At 36.8% G+C, this 21550-nt stretch overlaps 3 protein-coding genes across 3 annotated transcripts in view; 1 reads left to right on the top strand and 2 right to left on the bottom strand.

The window, feature by feature from the left end:
- Positions 1-110: 110 nt before the first annotated feature.
- On the bottom strand, positions 111-2972 carry LOC106104335. The gene is made up of 3 exons (XM_013284360.1): positions 2669-2972; positions 1306-1402; positions 111-553 (listed from the first exon to the last, which is right to left on the bottom strand). Exons 1-3 carry the CDS (start codon positions 2795-2797, stop codon positions 189-191), a joined length of 591 nt encoding a protein of 196 aa, XP_013139814.1. The 5' UTR covers positions 2798-2972; the 3' UTR covers positions 111-188.
- Positions 2973-4078: 1106 nt separating this feature from the next.
- LOC106104333 (probable Rho GTPase-activating protein CG5521) overlaps positions 4079-21550 on the top strand; it is an 18693-nt gene continuing 1221 nt past the window's right edge. The window contains exons 1-31 of the mRNA XM_013284357.1: positions 4079-4336; positions 4624-4734; positions 4989-5006; positions 5364-5535; positions 5785-6365; positions 6468-6761; positions 7149-7330; positions 7450-7596; positions 7943-8121; positions 8194-8276; positions 8354-8505; positions 8583-8778; positions 8871-8996; positions 9132-9233; positions 9308-9409; positions 9756-9973; positions 11499-11602; positions 11925-12055; positions 12613-12767; positions 13567-13692; positions 14183-14350; positions 14855-14951; positions 15247-15431; positions 18331-18486; positions 19049-19277; positions 19377-19515; positions 19667-19775; positions 20038-20198; positions 20622-20807; positions 21207-21333; positions 21487-21546. Coding sequence (XP_013139811.1) covers positions 4231-4336; positions 4624-4734; positions 4989-5006; positions 5364-5535; positions 5785-6365; positions 6468-6761; positions 7149-7330; positions 7450-7596; positions 7943-8121; positions 8194-8276; positions 8354-8505; positions 8583-8778; positions 8871-8996; positions 9132-9233; positions 9308-9409; positions 9756-9973; positions 11499-11602; positions 11925-12055; positions 12613-12767; positions 13567-13692; positions 14183-14350; positions 14855-14951; positions 15247-15431; positions 18331-18486; positions 19049-19277; positions 19377-19515; positions 19667-19775; positions 20038-20198; positions 20622-20807; positions 21207-21333; positions 21487-21546 — 4902 coding nt within the window. The 5' untranslated portion in view covers positions 4079-4230. The remainder of the gene's footprint in view (positions 4337-4623; positions 4735-4988; positions 5007-5363; positions 5536-5784; positions 6366-6467; positions 6762-7148; positions 7331-7449; positions 7597-7942; positions 8122-8193; positions 8277-8353; positions 8506-8582; positions 8779-8870; positions 8997-9131; positions 9234-9307; positions 9410-9755; positions 9974-11498; positions 11603-11924; positions 12056-12612; positions 12768-13566; positions 13693-14182; positions 14351-14854; positions 14952-15246; positions 15432-18330; positions 18487-19048; positions 19278-19376; positions 19516-19666; positions 19776-20037; positions 20199-20621; positions 20808-21206; positions 21334-21486; positions 21547-21550) is intronic.
- On the bottom strand, positions 16402-18319 carry LOC106104337 (larval cuticle protein 8-like). The gene is made up of 3 exons (XM_013284362.1): positions 17895-18319; positions 17437-17558; positions 16402-16985 (listed from the first exon to the last, which is right to left on the bottom strand). The coding sequence occupies exons 1-3, from the start codon at positions 17904-17906 to the stop codon at positions 16793-16795; spliced, it is 327 nt and encodes a 108-aa protein (XP_013139816.1). The 5' UTR covers positions 17907-18319; the 3' UTR covers positions 16402-16792.

Genomic DNA, 21550 nt, shown 5'->3' with positions numbered 1-21550 from the left:
AGCATCGTTCTAAGTTTGTTTTCATCATTAAGAACCTTTCTTTACCAAGCGACAATAATTATGTAACATCAGGATACTCAAGTCAAGTAGAAGGTAATGAAAAGAAGTTGATTTTCAATTGTTTCTTTTGTTTAATAAACAAATACAACGTATACAAATAATTAATATTTAGCAATACTACATTTTAACTATCTCCTAATATCAGGCGTACATTGTAAGTTAATGCTTCTTTTACAGCCAGGAGGACAAAGTGCAAACATTTCTTCGTCGTTCGAGGAAAATCTATTTTCTACGTAAACTTTTACACAATCTACTTTAGTTGTCGCCGCGTTTATCCATACAACTTTTGAAGGATACGATAAACCACAAGGGATCATAGCACCTAAGGTGGTACAGTTCCCATTGAACATAACTGAGTCGTCATTTATACAAGGATTGTTTTCACATATAGGTAAGACGGTAGACTTTGGTAGGACTAAGTACTGTCCTTGAGGACACGGCCCACGCTGGTAGGCGAGCCAGCATTTGTCCGTTTTCGGATGGTATAAGTAACCTGTAAAGAAAATGTAACGTTATTATGTTATAAAAGAAATCATGGCGCAGGTGACAAGTTAAACGCGTCCTACTAGTGCTTGTTACTTTATTTATATTAACTTATTTTCATACAAGTGTAGACTTATTAGTTAATTCTTATAATTAGTTAATTAATTCGTCTTAATTAATTTCTATTTATAATTAAATCAATAGTTCAATATGTATGTACTTGTATTAAATAACTTTAGTTACGATATTATTTTAAAATCGGCAAAGTACTTGGTAAAAGCTTATCGAAAAAACCTTTTCGCGTTTGCTTCTTGAATATAAAGGTCTGAAACAGCGCTAAACATAAGTAAATACACATTAATTTTCGTCAAATATTTATGATTTAACAATAATATCGTCCATGACTTAATCTGTCCATGGCTAACCCTCCTAGCTCTGAGACCATCATCGGAAAAGTTAAGTTACAATGATGTTCATCAACAATACCAGCTCACTATACGTCCTACTGCTGAGGAGCTCGGAGCCTACACTAAGTTAGGATGACTAGGCCATAGTCAACCACGCTGGCCAAGTGCGGGTTCGCTGACTTCACACATAACTTTGAATTTCTTCGCAAGACCTGTAGATTACAAGTCAAGTGCTCGAACCACTGAGCTACCGACGAACTTCACGGTAATGTTTCTGAAGTAATAAATGTGTTTGGCTCCGACCTCCTCATTGGGCATTTACAGTAATATGATGATGATGAATAAATGTGTTTACCTGGCCGACAGTCGCAGATCCAGTCAGTATTGTGATCACCTGGATAATACAGCTCGTTTTCTGGACACACCGATGGAAGATATACTGGTTGTCGATCCTGTAAAACAAATAGAAACAATCATACAAAAACTAACTTTTATTTTCTATTATTCATTTTGTTTTATTATTGATAATCAGGTCCATATGAATGGATTAAGACACATAACCTACTTTAATTTGTATTTCAAAAGCACTCTACAATCTGTGTTAACTGAAATACCTACAATAATACAATGAAAACATACTTGGCCTTGTGCAACTAAACAAACAGATGTATAACTATATAAAGTTTGTTTTAATATAGGATAAGCCCAATTAAATACAGATACTGTAAGATAAGTAGAGAGAATGTAGTGTACTAGCTGTTGCTCGCGACTACGTCCTTGTGAAATTGAAAAACTAAAAAAATAAATACAAAAAAAAGAATAATCAAAATCGGTCCACTAGCGGCGTAGTTATGCCGTAACACACAAAAAAAACATACAGACGACTTTAGTACCTCCTTCTTTTGGGAAGTCGGTCAAAAATACAATATTTTCTCTTTACAACATTAGTATAGTTGAACACTTCTCGCTCATACTTTTTAACTCCCAATTTCACGCAATTTGTCTTTACTTACTCAGAAAAAAAAAGATTAATAAACTCTTATCAAAGAGTATTTAAGATTCTTGAATCTCGTATATGGAGAGAAATATTACGTGTATTTTTACATCGTGTGGTTACCAAGAAGATAGTTAATATAAAACATGCAAAAAAATCTAAGAAGAAGCCTCTCTGGTCCATTAATGTCAATATCCTATGTTGCCCTTCTAACCGGAACTTACAATGTTCCGTTACTTCTGCTTACCGGCGGAAAAAGTTATGTACTAGGTACAAAATAACATTGGTAGAGGAAATAAATGAGAAAGTCATAGTAAAGAATAATAGAGAAAGTTAAAGTATAAGAAATAAAGATAGAAAAACATAGTGTATACTGCAAGAAGTTAATTAATAGACGACTTACAATACCGATACAACAAAAAAATAAACAACAGTAACTACGTAATTACTAAGACAATAAGCAGCATACAGTGAAAATAATACATGCTGAAGCTGAATTATCCAACACTTTGATATAACAATCACAAACGTTTCATCTTCTATAGAAAATAAATGACTTAATTGCTCGGTCAAGTATTGCTGGATGCCTAGATAAGGAAGTCCATATTACAATACATACAAACGTGCTATCCAAAAAAAAAAACTTGAATTAATCATATTCAAGTTATACCGTAGCACGTGTCAGAAACGCGTTAATACGCCAATTTTTTATACAACAACCAACCTGTTTATTTGAAACTTTTGGATTTTCCTCGATCTCAGGAAATCCTATAGCACCTTTAGGCATTCCTTGTCCTAATGCTACGTTTACGAACATCACTAAACATATTAACGTAAAAATATACGAACACATGTTAATGGAATAAGATTATAAAGTAACTAAAATCACAGCACAGTTTTTTGGTGCAAAAATATAATTATTTAAATAAATAAAACTGACTAGATTTATTCGTGCAAAAATATACGGCTGTATAATTGAAGATCGTGTGAACGACTGCGGTCTGCTGATTTGCGATTAACTTTTATAAAATATCTTTGTAAATGTAAACAACTTAACTTATCTCTCTTGTATCGGCGTGTGCGCGCTTATTTGCTGCTCAATAAAGTCTAAAGTTCAATGTTTTAGTTACATCTTATATCGTTTGTCCTAAAGTTTTGTATTAAAAAGCAACAACGGTGATAGAATCTTCACAAACATTTCAGTTTACCCAGTTATTTCTAGGTCCTGTTAAAATCAAAAAATAAAACAAGTTACATGATATATTTAATAGCTTGCATTTAAATATTACACCAATATACAATCATAACAATTTGCTAACTATCACTTTGAGTAAGAATAAATGAGATTAAAATTAGAATTCAAACATTATTTAAAAATGATAGCGGGGGAAATCCTAAACCTAAATGTAGTTGTAGCGTGAGTCATCGACCGAGGGATTATTCCCCGTACTCGATTTGCAATAATGTAATATTTTCTGGCTGTTGTGAATAAAAACCAACACTTGCATCAGAAATAGATCCACTGTAGGTGATGTCTCAAACGGAGGTCGATAAATCGTATTTAATTATCCATAATAATGCACGAGAATCACATTGTGGTGGGTAAAAATCATTTTGTAGTACTAACAACTATTGAATTTAAAAATATTCCTGTGGATATCAGACTTACTAACCGTTGTATTACACTGCCGTAAAATCAAGTCGCAGTAAGTTAAGTTTATTAGGTGAATGCATTGCCAACACAAGTTTTACGGCAGAGGATATACGGTCAGTTCACTCTACTAGCATTTTTACTACAGTAAGGGTCGGTCCATATCAACAACCGCGACTGTGCATACGAAGATATGTATGAACACTTACAAAAATACTACTTCACTGCGGCTTCAACCTATACAACTCGACACTTATTTTATTACGCAGTGTAAACCTACGGTGTAGAGGTTTTTGACATGTTCCTCAATTAAAAAATGTATATTGCACAATTACTTAATATATTAGTACCTAGTTAACTTAAACTAATGTTTTTAATAAAAGCTTTTTAAAAAAATACATCACATTGAATCAAATCATTTACTGTACCTGTGGCTGTACACCTCATACTTTTGTCACAAAAAACTCTATACGGCTTACGTCAACTTAGAAATTTTGACTTTTGCGAGTGAAAACTCAAATCCCAGATGAGTGATTAGTGTATTGAGAAGTCCGAAAAACAATGTAAAAAAACGTTATAAATCTCAATAAGAATGAGAAAATACCACAGCGCAGGCATTTAATACCATCAACGAAATGTTTACTAAAAAATCACATCAAGATGTCAAAAAATCCACCGTTAAAATACAGGATTCCAAGAAGGATTCGACAACGCGATTGAAGCACCTTAAAATCGTATTAGGTAAATAAATAATTAGACTATTATTTTACCTTACTTTTATCTATACATTTGTATAAATTGATTACCTTTTCATAGTTTTTCAAAGACACTGACGTATCATTCTAAACATGCTAATTAGACGTGTATAACTGTAGTTGTTAGTCCATGTACTTGTGTTTACTATTGAAAAAGATACGACACTTTAATTACTAACACTTAAAGTATTTCAACTAATGTTTCTTCTTACATAAAATATTACTTGGTTGAAAAAGTACTGTATGTAATAGTAAGTTTTAATTTTTTTCCAGAACATTTTGATGCTGATGAATCAAAAACGTACTTTGAAGCCAATTTTAGTCATGTGTATTTTATATTGTATGATAACTTTATTTTAGCAGAAAATAATCTCCGACAAAGAGGTAAGCAAAAATGTATTGTTTTAGAAATACTTTACTTAGTTGAGATTGTAACAATTTTGTCCACTTCAATCGATATAAATGGCGTAGATGTAGAACAAATTCTGAAAGAACACTTTTGTTTACTATTAATTCCACACAAACGGAGTCATGGGCAAAAGCTAGTTTATATTACACATATTTGTGGTTACAAAATGAATATTTTTGTAAATTGTAGTAAAATAAATAACAAGATCTTTTTTGTTTTGGCAACACAGAACTTTCGTTTCATCTCGGTGAGTTGTTCTGTTACAGAGACATAATTAAACACTTTAACAAACAAATTAATTACATCTTGGTGTTTAGTGCTTTTAATTGGGCGTATTTATTTGTGCTTCATTTACTACATATTAAAATATCTATTTGCTGCAATTTCTTAAATTTACTTTGGAGTTCATTGATTATCATTGTTCATCTTACCACAAATCAAAAAATCATTGATTTTTTTTTAACTTTTTTATTTGCCATTGCAATAGTTTGCTGTATGAAATGGGTCTTAATGCTTTAAACCAGCTTACTAAAAGATGTGCTGTGGATAGTTCTTTTTACTAGATAAAATCTTCTTGTGACTTAATTGTAAATGTATTTTATAGTCCACAAAGCTGGCAGGGAAGAATTGGAAGGAGCATTGTCACTATTAGAAAAAGTGTTATGCCTATTGCCAGAGCTGCTCGGGAAAAGATGGCAGTTACATTCCCTAACAAGAATATTTTCTAAGCTCCTACATAGTGGTAATTCACAAAAACTTAGAGCAGAAGCTATAAGGTATGTATGTTTTTATATTTTTATGTGTGCCAACCCTTCGTAAGGGATAAGGGCAAGTGGATATTGATGTGTGGTTGCATGTAATACACTAACTCTGTTTGTTAATATATGTTTAAAAGTACATAAGTTAGTTGAAATAGGGATGAAGTTCAAAAAAATTATTTGTTAAATTAGTGGCTATAACACAAAATGTTACATATTCAATGCCCTATTTTTTTCGTGACTTCAATTCTTGTCTTTATATTATAGGTTTTTTCTTTTATGGTATCAAGCACTTGGAGATAATGCACCTAATGAAGTGCATAAGATGTTTGCAATGCTGGTACCAGGCATGCCTGAGTCACCCACACACTCAATGGGATCCCCGTTTAAGCAGAAACCTTTTGATTTGATTACAAATATATCAAATGACTCCAGCGATTTTAAAATGGAAGATATTATGCACCATCCAAACTTTAGTTCCACTACTGATAATGCAAAGAAAGTTGTTGTGGAACAAACATCTACTGGTATAATGGGGAAGTTAGCTAATGTGTCAGCATCAATTTTTCATGATACAAATGCACTAAATCCAGTTCAAAGTGTAGAAATTCAACCTTTATTGCCAGCCAGTACTAATGAGAGACCAGTTGATAATGAAACGAGATATTTTTTTGAAATTCTCCTTGAGGGTATGGCAACTTCTGTTACCAAGATACACTGGCGAGACAGATCACACAATAAAGCTATGAGATGCTTTGCTTTTTTATTGGAAAAATTTAAAATATACTATCTGCCTATCATTTGCCCGCAATTCAATTATAAAAATTCGCTATATAAACCTAATTTAGGTAAGATATGCTGTTAGGCAAAGTAAAATTCAGTATAATTTTTCTGAATATTTTGATTTTATTCTATACTTTTAATCTATGGCATGACCTAATTTTTTCTAGAATTACCAGTTCAACATAATATACTAGATGATGACTATGTAATATGTAGAGTGACATTAATCAAATGGGTGGCAAGCTACGCAAACTTCATAAAGCGGCAAGGCAGCGATATTGGACAGCCTTCATCTATGACAAGCACGGGATCTCATCTGCCACATTCAGGCACACCTACTCCGGCAACTTCCTTGCACCATGAGGAAGAGACTTCCTTCACTGTCGGGCAACCGTCAGATTCAAGTAGAGCATCTTCCCATGACTCTGCATCTAACACACCTCATCCTAGTCTAGAATCAGGTTTGTATGGCTTTTATACTATTTGTAGGCAAAGATAAAGTATTTCTATTCAACTTACATAATTCAGCTTATTTTATCTTAACATATTGTTATGAGATTCAATCTTATCAATCTATACATGAAATTCAAGTAAAAAATGTAACTATTATATGTTTTTTATTTTTATCGAAAATTTTCAATATATGTTCTTTTATGCTATTATGACTGCCTAGCATTTTTTTTTCAATCATGTTGTGCAAGAGTATTTTTTTTTAACTGAAAATTTTCCTTCTTTAACTAGGATAGTTCAAGTCTCAAATTCAGTTTTCAACTAAATTAAACATTGTGAATTAAATCTGTTCGTTTTTAAGTTGTTCCTAAACATGATAAGAGTTTTATACAATGTAGGTTCAGGTATATTCGAGGAGCTGAGCTCTGAGCAGGTTGTGCGCGATGTGCTGTGCGGCTCCTCGCGCGAGCACGTCGACTTCACCATAGAAGTTCTACGACAAGCGTTCCTGCTGCCCTTCTCACACGCCGCTGCTGTGCGACGCGTCATCGGTTTATACAAGGACTGGATACAAATGAACGTTAGTTCAATACTACGACTATATTGTTTTCGCTGCCGATATTGTTCTCTCATTCATTTATTTTGAAAAAATAGAAATAAGAGTGCTATTTTGTTCATGTTGCAATTTTATTGTTATAGGTATCAGAGATCCCACCGTTCCTGATAGAGAATACTTACGAGCAGCAGCTGGCGGCGGGCGAGCCCGCAGCGCCGCCCCGTCGTCTGCGCAACGACTCCTACCTCGGCGCCGTCAACCGCGACATCATGGTGCGCGCCGGAATGCAGGTCCAACAAACTTATTCCAGCTCAAAATTTCACATGACTACGCCCACACCGTAATATAACGTAAAAGGGCGGGGGGCGGGGCTTATCAGAAACAAACGGTACACATACGCTAATTCATTTTGCAAAACGAATTGAAGTTAGGTTTTTGCAAAATAAAATTTACAGACTTTGTAACTATTTTCTTATCAAATGACAATAGGGTCATGTTTTTCGCTTGTATCATTCAATTCGTCTCAGAAGTTTTATAAAAGAAAATTAATCGGATACTTAACTACTTTTTAAATGACCTGCAAAAATATTTTGCTCAACCATTTATGAATATATCATAATATATTTTCGTATAAAGAATGTGCTGCAAGTGTTCATGACGCAAGCGGCGAACGTGTTCGTGGGGTCGTCGCCGGTGGCGGCGGCCGGCGCGCTCGGCCACCAGCAGCTGCTGCAGGAGCAGACGGACACGTGCAAGCGCGTCCTCAACATATACCGCTACATGGTCATGCACGTCGCTATGGACGCTAGTACCTGGTGACAAATCTGCACTAAGTATTCGCATGTACAAATTTTGAAGACCTAGTAAGAATCGATTTTTTGTTTCAGGGAACAATTACTTTTAGTATTGCTCCAAATTACATCTTTGGTGTTAACTAAATTAGTACCTAAGAGAAAACAAGAAACGCTTGGTAAGTGTAAAACCATATCAGCTTTTTATATTTAAGGATAGAATTTTGTTTTTTTATTATCTTAATTTTTCTACCAGGTGGATTTCTAGCGTCGGCGCTCTTCCAAACATTAATTGTGACATGGATCAAAGCTAATTTAAATGTCGCAGTGAAACCTGAACTGTGGCAAAGTTTTATGGAATTATTGACAAGACTGACACACTGGGAAGACTTGATTAAAGAATGGGCGGTAAGAACAACTAAAGCGTTACAATTAACTCCAATATGAGAGCACCGATTCATGTATAATTTTTTTTTTCTCTATAGAAAACAATGGAAACGTTGACCCGAGTATTAGCGCGGCATGTTTACTCGCTGGAGCTGTCGGAGAGCGCGGGCGCGGCGTGCGGGGGCGAAGTGCGTGGCCGCGGGGGGCGGCGCCCTACGCCTGCGCCCGCGCCGCTGCCCCGCCCCGCGCCACGCGCACGCCCTGCACTGGCGCCGCCAGATCTAAGAACACCTGGTACACATTATTAATAAACCTATAACAGTGTATCTGAAAATTTGTTTTCGAAAATTTAGAACTGATTTTGTATATATTTCTGTGTGTTTTAGGCAAATCAGTGCGTGCTGCAAGTGACGCACAAGTACGCAAAGAGACGGTGAGGGGGCGACAACTGCAGCGCTGCCGCAGCGACCCTCACATCAGTAGGCACGCACAGAATCTACAAATTGTTACAGGTTCGTGCTTTAAAACTAAACATAATGTTTTATATTGATAACTTAAATGCATGAGTTTATCTTTTATATATGTGTGCAATATTGAATTTTACAGAGATATTTTATGCAAATTTTCTTCGTTTTTTATGTTATCAGTGGAAGAAACCAAAGAGCAAGTCAGCACTAAACCAAGGAGATGGTACTCGTTGGATTCATTGAGGCAGTCGTCGCAACAGGAGGAGAGGGATTCTGCCAGTGGTTAGTTAAATATTTTTCACCTAACTTACTTTTACTTAGATAATACTTGTCTATTTGTTTATTGACATTTTTAGGATCTCGTTCACCCTCGCCGGCGCCATCTAGCGGAGTTGAGAGCAGTTCTATTAAGGATTCGCCTCTACAGATCGATTTAGCTTCGGATGGTGGTAATGTTGGTTAGTATATATTTTGTTATTTAAGTACATTTGTACGTTTTTACATCTTACTAATATTATAAATGCGAAAGTTTACATAGATGCATGGATGATTGTTAGAGTTTGTAGCTTAAACGGCTAAAAGGATCTTGATGAAGATGGTAGGGGCTAGTCTGTAAAACATATAGGCTATTTGCTTTTTTTTATTCCGCTCGGACATAGTCGCGGGCGAAAGCTATTTTTTTATAGTATAAAGTGACAAACGAGCGACCGGTCACCGGAATTCGCCAAAATATCGAAGTGATCGCTGCCCGTTGACTATTATTAACAGCCGTTAGATTTATTTATGTCTATTTTGGGTAATCAGAGTGGGCCGAGTCGGATGGGGCGGCGTCGTGCGCGGAGGGCGGGGCGGGCGTGGGCGTGGTGCTGGGCGGGGCGGCGCGCGGCTGGCTGCCGGCGGTGGCGGCGGTGCTGTGGCGGCGCATGCTGGCCGCGCTCGGCGACCCCAACCACCTGCGCGACCCGCATGCGCACGCGCACTTCTACAACTACCTGATACATCTTAACTCGACACTGCTTAAGGTATGTCACTTACACTAATACATTTTACATTTTGGCTTTACGACATCGTTATTACCATCCTAATCTGTTGAGTAAAAGTCTAATAAAAATGTTAAATCATAACTAAGCTACAAATAATGCAAGCTCTGGAAAAACCTTGATTGTGCTGTTGTGTTCAAATTTAAAACAAATTGCGGGTTGGTTGACTTCACACATATGAATCTTCGAATTTCTTCGCCGATATGTGCAGGTTGCATCACGATGTTTTCTTTTACTGTAAGAATGCCGGGTAAATTATGTACATACGAAATTCGAAAATCGAAATACACATTGATACATGGCGGGATTCGAACCCAAGATCTGTAGATTACAAGTCACGTGCTTAAACCCCTGAGCCACTGATGCTCTGAAGTTACTATTACTCCCGAATATGGTATTAAATGATCGAATTTGTGTTTTCGTGTGTGATAAATGAAAAAAATGTGTAAAAAATATGAAATAAGAGATTTTAGAGTAAATTTAGTATTTCTAAAAGAATTACGTACTAATTAAATATGCACGAATTCGAGTTCGTCTCCCTACAAATTGATGTGTAAATAAACAACTCGACCGTTAGATCTGCGCGCACGCAATAAAATCATCTAGTATGGGCATCTGTTAATTTTTATCACAAATATGGACATTTTACGCGTCATTTATCATTCGATATCAGAGACTTCGACAGATGTGTGTAATATTATCCTATTTATCACAAAACATGTTTTTTGTACCTTTGTTTTCATTCGAATTAATACTGTTTAGTTTATTACAACCGCGTAAGTTCCGTTTATGGTGTTACTAAGATTGTGCGAACTGTTGTCTAATACAAGATTATTTAAAGACTGCCAATGCGAAAGAAAAGCAGGAAAAAGAAGGCTTCTAAGGAGGATAAGAAAGAAAGAGGTTATTCTTTTTGTTGTTCGTTTTATTTTAAGTTTGTTTTTGAGGGTGTCAGCAAATTTAAGTCGTTTTAAACTAGTTAAGACTACGTCAGTCTATTGTTAACTATACGTGGTTTACTACAATTTTATTAAGAATTTTATTGTTTATATTCATTGTTTTATATTCTAGATGGAATTATTATTGTTGTGCAATTATTATTTGTAATAATCGATGCAATGTTTCAAAGTTTATAATTACAATTTATATTCAAATATTTAGTTTTTAATAGTGAGTAATATTATTTATATCTTGACAATAATAATTTCAACATTATACGTTATAGAATACTGAGCTGGTAAAAGAAATGTGCGGTACGGTGTTTAAAAAATTACTTGATTATTTTATTGTGAACAAGATTACTGTGAATAAGGAAAAAATGAGCGAAAAGGTGTCGTTTTTATAAAATTGTTGTGTTCATTTTTGTCATAAAAATATGTACAGTTTGTTGTGTGTAAACAACATTAAAGCAAGGGGTATTTAAAGAAGTTTTGAGAAATCAAAGTGTAAAATAGATAGCATATTCCTCCTCTTTAATAGTTGAGAAATAAACGTGTTTGTTAAACAGATAAGCGCAAACCAGACTTTAAATGGCAATACGGAGATTCACGTGCCGTTCAACTTGGTGGCGGGATGGTGTCTGGAAGCGGAAGCCCTGCCGCCTACGCACAGGTTAGTAAAAAAATTTTATTTTCATCTATTGTATTTTAATTTTTAATCAATTAAAATGTTGAGTTTTTTTTTAAACTTGTGTGATTTTCTATTGATTTGTTGTTAGTATTTTTGGTTTAAAATAATTTGCGATAGCAAATGATTGAAGGATTCTACTTGCCACATAACTTCATATTTTGTATGCTTTTCTAATGGGCTAAATGCTTCTTGTCTGATCGATATTGAATATTGTACTCCTTGATTCGTATTCCATTCGAATCATAAGCCTTGAATAATGTTCGTACATTGTTTTTTAGTTAACAAATTATTGCTTGTGTGTTAGAGCGGGCAAGTTGCTGGCGCTGCGGCTGCTCTGCGAGTCGACGCAGGCGCAGGGCCCGGGCGCGCCCTCCTCCTGCAACAACCGCCTGCATCTCGCACACCTGCATCTCTACCAACGCGCACTACATCATGGTATATTTCTACCCCTATTCATTTAGTATCCCTGATTAAAAACACTCATTTATTGGTGATGTATCACTTTATATTTCGTCTTAACTGCTGACCAAACATGATCTATACGGAATACATTTAAATACATAAATTTAAATATGTGACTTATGGTATACTAACGCTGCAGTTTATTATTATTATAAACTTCTAGCTGTTGCTTGCGACTTTATACGAGTAAATATAAAAATAATAAAAAATATAGCCTATGTAACCCACTGATAACTTAACTTTATAATGATGAAAGAATTTTTTGAAATCGGTCTAGTAGTTTTTGCGTGAATCGAATACATAAGAAAATACAAATCTTCCCTCTTTATAATATTAGTATATATGTAGATTATATTATGCTAGCCAATACTTCTGTAGTCTTGGCTTTTTTCCACACATTAGGTGATTTGCGATCACGGACCATGGTCTCAATGGCCAACTCACAGTAAATGGCGGTTAAGAGTGAACCTTTGTGTGAGATATGTACACTAAGGGAGTGTTTAGTGTGCGGTAACAGTGAGTGTGTGCAGGTCTGACGGGCGAGGACCGGTCCGTGGTCGACGTGCTGGTGGAGCACGCGGCGCCGCGCTACCTCTCGCTGGCGCTGGACGGCTACTCCCTGCTGCTGCTCGACTTTGTGCACGCCTCCACTGTTGTACTTAACTCCTCTGATATGGGACCATCTGTAAGTTATCACTACAAGAGGTAAATTTTACTTTAAAAATGTTCATCTTTTTTATGAAATTCGACTAAAAGAAGTTTTAAAGTCGTAGACATTGAATACTTTAAGAAAAAAATCATGTTTGGTGTGGTATTCTTTATCTTTTACTAGCTGTGGTATATGACTTCGCCTTATTGCCTATGTTATGCATTGATAACGTAGTTTTTTAATTGCAAAATATTTTTGTAACCGCTTCAATAGATTTTGAGTTATTTCAATACACACAAATTTTAAATCTTTCCTCTTCATAATACTAGTATAAGATATTCAACAGCTCTATCTGAAAAACTTGGTATAGTTAATTATTAATCATTAACTGTTTTTAGTTATTTCTACCAAAGTAATTATTTGTGTTTAGAAATATATTAAGTTTCACAAGAAAAGCGATTGTAAAGATATTAATAGTTGCAATATAACTGTAGTGGACTGTATGATAAAATAAAAACTTCTTCTCGGAGATACTGACGCCTTTATTGCTACCAAGATACTGGACATCAAATAAGTTAAAAATTGTCTATTTATATTTTGCCGCGACCTCAATAACTGCTGCCTCGTGCCATGATTTTATTAGTTGTTGTTAAATCAAAGAGACCGCGTCCTTCGCCGCGCGCTGCCAAAGAAACATCAAAGGATGCCGCCCTTCGGCGGCGCGCGACGACAGGGCGGCCGCGGTCATCCGAGGTTACACGTGCCGCGAGGTGCATTCAAGGGCGGCACGTGTAACAGCGAGTAGGCATAGCAATTACGTCGCCAACAATAACAGTGTCCGCGCACTGCTGCGGTGACGTTCCTGGGCTCGCTGCTGGCGCTGCCCGACGAGCTGATGTCCGCGCCCATGCTGCAGCCCTACCCGCACCAGTACAACACCGTCTCCTGTCCTGATCTCAAGGTAATTTACGGAAGGGAAATAAAAACTTGGTGCCTAGGAAAATATTTGAGGCGTTTAGAATGTAAGAGAAACCGCACTGCGCACGCGCAAGTGCATTTTGAGCCACCAAAAGTGATATTTGATAAATCACGTCGGGAAGTAGGATATTTTGTTAGGAACCGAGAACTTATCACGAATATACGTAAGATCGTTTCCTTACCTCATCTATTTCTAGCGCCCCTACCATATGTAAAGTACACCAAAAAATGTGATACAGATTTTTTAATTATGTTATACATTCTCGCAACTGCCACATAAATATTCGCAATGATCTGCTGCTGAATTGCTTAAGTTTTTTTTTCAGTATGTGAAACATAATTGAGTACTGAAAACGTCGCCTATGAATTTGTAGAATTTGTTTTTAAAAATTTCAATTAATAATTTATTTTAATAAAGTAATTTTCACATTATAGTTCCATTTCTATATATAAAATGATGTTTGTTGCAACAGGAGCACGTGCTGAACATAGTGGTGCGCGTGTGCCGGCGCGAGGGCGCGGCGGCGGCGCGGTGCGCGGGCGCGTGCGCCCTGGCCGCGCACGTCGCGCACGTGCTCGCCGCGCGCCGCCTCTGCGCGCGTCTGCCCGCCTACATCACCTGTCTGCTGCAGATGCTCATGGTAACACATAAATTAGACCTAATTGCTTAGTAGTTAAGGGTAATTTTCGATCTTCTGGTCTAGGAGTCTAATCTATTTGACTACTGTCTAAGCCTTACTTCTTACTAATACATATTATAAATGCGAAAGTTTAGATGCATGTTTTTTAGAATTTGTAGCCTAAACGGCTGAACGGATCACCATGAAATTTGGCATAGACATAGAGGATAGTCTGGAAGAAGGTGTAGACTATTCACTTTTGTTTATTTTTTTAACCACACAAAGACAGAATCGCAAACAAAGGCTAGTAATATTATAAATGCGAAAGTTAACATGGATGGTTGGGTGTTTGCTAGAAGGTGTCTTTAGACCGGCTCAATGGATCTCTATGAAAATTTTCACAGATGTAGAACTTAGCCTGGAAGAACACATAGACTACTTGTTTTTGTTTAATTCGGCGCAAATGGAGTCTGGTGCTTAAAGTAGTTAATTTTAAATAATCAACACATTTTTTTTTTCATACAGATGAAAAATAAAACAATAGCCAAAGTAGTGAGCGACGCTATACTCGTGTTAGCTGACTACACAGACTGCATCGTGGAACTTTATCCTGGACTTGCAGGTAAATTTAATATATAACGATGCCGTATAACTACAGAAATAATGTCAAATATCAATATACCGTACTTAGACATGTGTAAATCAACTCTAAACTGATTAAATGGATCAGCTCACAGTCATGATCCGGTGAGCTGCGACTCAACAACTAAATTAGTAGTACTATAACTATTGGAGCCGACAAGTTGCGAATTGTCCGGTTACTCGCAGCTCACGCGACTTATACAAATGCAAATATAAATTGAGCTGATCTGCAGGTCATCAATTCCATGTTACCCATAGCTAATTGTATTACACAGAGAAAATAATAAAATGGATATGCGCGTGCCTTGGGCAAATATCGAGCAGCAGTGGTCGCGACTCTGTGAAGCCGCTGGCGGGCTCGCTGCTGCTCTGCCTGGCGGAGTTCGCGGTGCGCTGCGGCCCCGCGAGCCTCATCAACCACCAAGAAGCTGGAGACTCCTTACTGCTTACCATATTCAAGGTAAGACAACTGTAATTATATTACTGATATTATAAGTGCAAAAGTTTAGATGGATGATGGTATTGTTTGTAATCTAAACTGCTGAACGGATCTCTGTGAACTTTGGCATAGATGAAGAGGAAAGTGTGAAGGACATAGGCTGCTTGCTTTGGTTCTTTGTTTTTTAAATTCGCGTGGACGGAGTCGCAGGTGAAAATTGTTTTTGTTGTATTCCAAATATTTTCATAGACAATTTTTTTTTTCATTGAATTTTCTTGTAAGTCTGTCATCTTAACTATGTTAGATCGTATTATTTCTGCATAGGATATAAGTACAGAGAAGTCCATTTAATTGTTATTGTTATTATATTTGAAATCTGTTGTATAAAAGATCCAAGTTTTTTTTTCTATTAAGATCGTTGACACTTTCCGTCGTGATTTATTCGACCTCTAATATTACATTCGATTTATCTTCCTGATGACTTATGTGTTACCATATGTATTGACTTTATATTGCCTTGAAATGAATACATGGAATTACTTTTAATGTAATCAACATATAATGATAGAATTTATAAAATTCAATAACATTGTGGATATTACAAAATTATTGTACGAATTCGTATGAACTTGAAATTAAAACAGAATATATCAGTTAACCGTGATTTGACAAGGTAAAAATCATTGAACATACCAATATTAGATAGTAAATTTTTATATCTCAATTTTCTAAATTTCAAGTAATGTTTACAATAGCTTTGGCCTTCCATTCTTTACTTAACATTCAAGGTGTAAAATGCAAAATAAATCATACTTCATACTAATATTATAAATGCGAAAGTTTAGATGGATGTTTGTTAGAGTTTGTAGCCTAAACGGCCGGATGGATTTCTATGAAATTTGGCATAAATGTAGAGGATAGTCTGGAAGAACACGTAGGCTGTTCACTTTTGTTTTTCGTTAATTCCGCGCGGACGAAGTCGCGGGCGAAAGCTAGTCATAAATAATGTTAGGCGTTGGATATGGTAAACTAAAATTAAATTCAATATTTATCAACAAACAAGAATTTATTTACAAAACAACAATGTACAAAATGTAAAAATCGTGTGAAAACAATCGAGAAACAAATGTTTCTTGAAAGGATGGAATGGTTTACAATTTTATTCATATGTTCTAGAACAGTCTAAAAGTACTAAGCAGTACATACACAAGACAAGTAGGACTTTATTCTAATGGTCCAAAAATACCATAACAAGTATACTCTTTTCAAAATAAGAAGTAGTATACTTCAAGCATATAGTAATTTATAACAAGATTTGACAAGCTTATTTAGCATTGTAAACTTATAGAATGTTCTAGAACATTCCAATAGAATGTTTCCATTTATTGGCTGGGGTGCTCCACATGCTCTTGGGGTTGGAAACCGTGCTCGTCAGCGGTGAAAGTGACTGCGTAGACCACACCATCGGGAGCCACGTACTTGTAACTTCCCTTGATCTCCAAAGCCTGGTGATCTTCGCTCACCTGCTTCAGGGTACCCTGTTCTTGACGAGCGGTTCCGTCACTTGTCTCGAAACTGTAATGCAACGTAACAAAACTTTAAATAAATTCTACGAATAGAAAGGTAATGCTTGAATACTCGAATGTGAAAGGTCATTAGTATTTACATACAATTTGAGTGTACATCTTGTAACTTCCAAGTAATATTATGTAATGAACGTAATGTTTGTCTAATTCTTCACAATTTATTGGTTTAGTAACAATGACGTGTATAATCTCAGAGCCTCGATTCTAAAACGAAAGTTCAATTGTAATCTGTGAATGATTTTTGAATGAAAAATGATTTATCATATTCTGTTACAAAAGGTTTTAAAAAAGCTGTGTATAATGATGACTATATAGTTATGCATTGTGTTGAGGTTTTTATTGTAGACAGTGTTTCACGGATGAAACATATCGCTATCTCTGTTTTTTCAAAGAGAAAGAAAGAGATGTATGTTTTTACGACAGTTGCCTGTAGTACTCACTCGAAAGTGTAACCGTCTGGGCCGACGTCTGACTCCTGCTTGAGGACGTAGACTGGATGTTGTTCAGCGGGCTGCTGGGGCGCGGCGGCCGCTACGGCGATCAGAGCAAGGGCGCACAACACCTATACATAAAAAAAAATAGTAATTAGCACATACTGACAATCCAGTAGATCCGTTCCAAGAATTATGCTAGGTTAATTGCTAATATAGGAGCTTTCTATTGTTAGGATTTGAAACTTTTTATGCTTGTAAGAAACATGAATGCATGAGTAAGTAGAATTTTTAGCACTCCAAATATAGACAACGATTGATGAATCATGCAAATAAATGGTAAAGTGTTTAATTTAAGTATGAAAATACAAAAAATTTTTTACTCGATGCAATGTTAGTTAAAAAAATTAAGTCTTTTTGAAATAAAATTATATTTTTTAAAAACAAAACTCAGTTGTAAAACTTACGTATTTCTGCATTTTGTGTGTGTGGGTTGTTTTGTTTGGTGTTCACAAGAGTGGACTGTTGTCTGCTGCGGTCAGCTGGTGACTGTGCCGGCTGCTACAGGACGCTGGGGTTTTAAACAGCATGATGTTGATGTGACAAAATCTCTCCGCTCAGCCGCAAGATGGTGCTAATGAAGTAGGCGAGAGGTGTCCTACAAAGATGCAGTGCTAAACAATATTACGTATCGCTAACCGCCTAATAAATTTTGTATCAGAAAGCATTGTTTAAGGCTTTTTCGCAACAATTTAGCAATTCTAAATCCTCTTAAACGTGACATGTTAATAGAGTTCAAAATACATTTTTTTGTACAATATTGGTTTTGACCTATATTTGCGGTTTTGACATATCAAAAATCTTAATAATAAAATATGTTCATTAATTAATGATTTCCTATAGGTTCTATACGCCGTGATGAAAGGAACCAATGGCTCCGATATAGAAGGTCTTTCGCTGCCAGTCGACGAAGACTTCGATCCCAATATCCAGCTGGACAACCTGGGCCCGAAGACATCGCCCGCCTCAACTATCGATGTCAAACTTTGGGCGCAAACTGTAAGATATAGCTTTTTAGCAATAACTAACGACAGAAACATTTAACTTTTTGCACCTTTTGATTACCTAATATTTGATTAAAAAATACTAGAAGGATTAAAGTATTCACAATGTGTCAAAGTATAATCTGTTTGAAATATAATTAAAATCCAGTCGACTTACCTGGTAACAAAGACATTCAAGAAATTAATAGACTAGACACAGTGTACAACATTTTTTAACCGGTTATTTAATTAAAAGGTACTATGTTTAATCATCGTCACAAAATAAAATATAAAAATTTAAATATGATTTAGTGACTAATCCTACCTAGTGGCAAATCGTTTAAATACGATTAATTTTGACATGTGGTTTTGAGGACCTATCAATAGAGAATCTTATAATAGTAAGGATCATGTGAAAAATGTCTCAAGTGAAGTTCAAATATGCTTTCTCTTTATATTTTTGAATATCTTTATATTCCAATCAAATGGTTCTTTATCGTTAGAGAACAGCAGAGACAAGCAACTTTTATTGTAATCGGTACTTTCATAGTGTAACTTTCTACAACCATGGTGTCCAGATTTGCACCCAGCTGGTGCTGTACCTGGGCCACTGGCCGCTGTGGAGTGGGTGCCAGGTGTCGTCGAGCGTGTGCGAGCAGCACGACAGCAGCCCGCCGCTGGGCGCCGAGCTGGGCCCCGCGGTGCTGGCCGCCAGGAATGTCCAGCTGATGCGCTTCAGCGATGCCACACTCGCCTCGCTGGTGGAACTGCCCTCCCTTGATATGCCCACCGGTGGGACTACTCCAGGTAAACCAATTTTTACGTAAAAGAAAACTGACAACTTCGAAATAATTAAAATTCGTTATATACGTTTGTTGTAATATGTATAAAATGTTATTTTCTTAGGTTTGATGACATCAGACCGTCAAGTCCGTATTCTCCTGCGTGATATCGCGGGCAAGGCGTGCTGGGACGCCTCCGCCTTGTACTACGACCCTTTTGTCACCTCCTCGGAAGAAGTTCTATCACTCTCCGTACCTGACACGTGAGCATGTTACACGTTTTATTATTTTATTGGCGAAAATGACTTCGATCTGTCAAATCACAAAAGACGTTCACGCGAAAGTACTTTTTAGAAGTATGCCGTCACATAATGGCGTGGCCTTATCATTTGTATGTTATTTTTATTATTTCAGGGTCGATTGTCCAAGAGACACTACGTTATCATCACTCCCGCCTCCGTTGCCACCAGATCTTTTACCTGATTACAAAAACTCGCCGCCAGACAAACATCAGTTAGATCATGTAAGTATAAATTATAACTCCAACATTTGTGAGATAGTGAAGAACAGTATAGGAGGAATCTTAAAACATCTTACGAGATCCGTAGAACATAGTTTTAGATCCGCCAGCAGCACTTAAAATTATGTAAGCCGTTGTGAGGGAAAGGCCCAACTGATGTTATCTCATACATTAAATACTCTTCTACATTCGTTCAGTATGATAAATTAACGTTAAGGGTCTTCCTTAGTGGGCATTCCGAGTGCGGCAGTAATTGTTTGTGTAGGTACTAGCGTACATTGGGCACACGTCCCCGGAGGTGACGTGCGGGCGGCGGCTGGACAGCGCGGGCCCCTCCCCGCTGCCGCCCGGACACGAGGACGAACTTGTAGCCGCACTCGTCGCACATCGCAACGCTGAACGATTATATCTTACTCAGAGAGACAGGTAATTTGTCATTTTAAGTTATTTTATCTTTGAATACATTTTAGAATGTGATTGTGAATTATTAAATTTCATTAGTCTGTAGAAAGTACTGATTATTATACCCCCTTATCTCCTCCCTACCTCTATAGTCCCTGTTATATTGTTATAATAATATGCCGTAATTAATACGTTTATTTTATTCTTACACGTTCTAATCACACACAATCTATAATTAAAGATGACGGTCGTCCGGGCATAGAGTATCCTAGGTAATTCGGCAAAGACTAAGTGACGTCAACCACCAGCGTTTTATATCTAACAGTCCCGAATCTAATCTCGAATATTAAATCACGAATCTAGCTTAAGAAAAGCCGTTAGTTTAATTCGGTCCCACAGAATTTGATATCTATAATATCTTGAATAAAAAAAAACTTGTTCATATAGTGATGATGAGCCGGAAGCCGCGGAGGAGTGCAGGTCTGGGTGCGCGAGCAGCGCGGGCCCGTTCGAGCTGTGCCGGCAGTTCCTGGCGCAGAGCGGTGCGCTGGCGCCTGCGCGCCGCTCGCACGTGCAGCTGTTGCGCCGCTCCGACAGGCTGCTGAGGGAACTGCGCAACCTGGACGCCTTGAGGTAACTTATATACTACGAATCATATTACCTGGTTTTTAGTGCCTATCGATATGCAGAAAAACGGACGTAGTTACGGGGGCAACTTTCCCAGCAAAGCTGCTAGGCAAAAAATCGAAAAATGCAAAATAGATATAAAAACTTTGATTATAATAATGTATGTCACGAATGTGACCCAGGAGGATAAGCAGACACCACGGACCTCAATTATGCTAGATCCTGACATAACTCTTTCACTTATACTTTCATGTATTTGTCCATAAGCCTTCTTTTAATAAGGTCATGGTACTTGTCGTAGATCTAGTCTGATCATCAGCTGGAAACGACTATGCAGAAATACTATAGAAAAAATTTAAAAATGAAAAGTTAGGAAAAAGTAATTAATTATGTAAACGTACTTAGGTGTCGTGAAACGCATAAGGTGGCGGTTATATACGTGGGTAAAGGACAGGAGACACGCAATGAGATCCTGTCAAACCGCTGCGGCAGCCCCGCTTATGAAGCATTCCTTGCCGCACTGGCTTGGGAGGTAAGTACTTACTAACGGAAATTAATTTCCCTATCTATAGTTGTTGTTTTTTAATGAACAACATGGATCTTCATTATTTATGCACAACAGAATGAAGTTAGTCTAACTAAAAATTTATTACATAACTAATATTGTTGTATTAATTGTGCTTAGGTGGAGCTGGAGTCGCACGTGGGGTTCGCGGGCGGTCTGCGCGGCGGCGGCGGCGGCGGTGTGT

Source organism: Papilio polytes, unplaced genomic scaffold (genome assembly GCF_000836215.1).
Source record: "Papilio polytes unplaced genomic scaffold, Ppol_1.0 DF823689.1, whole genome shotgun sequence".
Taxonomy (NCBI): Eukaryota; Metazoa; Arthropoda; class Insecta; order Lepidoptera; family Papilionidae; genus Papilio; species Papilio polytes.
The sequence above is the reverse complement of the archived record's forward strand: the minus strand, read 5'-3'. Positions and strand labels throughout refer to the sequence as shown.

Excerpts from the sequence above, each read along its gene's own strand:
- LOC106104335 (XM_013284360.1), bottom strand. The coding sequence starts at position 2,797 with ATGTGTTCGTATATTTTTACGTTAATATGTTTAGTGATGTTCGTAAAC. Across the intron at positions 1,403-2,668 it reads CAAAAGTTTCAAATAAACAG|GATCGACAACCAGTATATCT; the intron begins GTTGGTTGTTGT and ends TTTGTTTTACAG. Across the intron at positions 554-1,305 it reads GATCTGCGACTGTCGGCCAG|GTTACTTATACCATCCGAAA; the intron begins GTAAACACATTT and ends TTTTCTTTACAG.
- LOC106104337 (XM_013284362.1), bottom strand. Across the intron at positions 16,986-17,436 it reads CCAGACGGTTACACTTTCGA|TTTCGAGACAAGTGACGGAA; the intron begins GTGAGTACTACA and ends GTTGCATTACAG.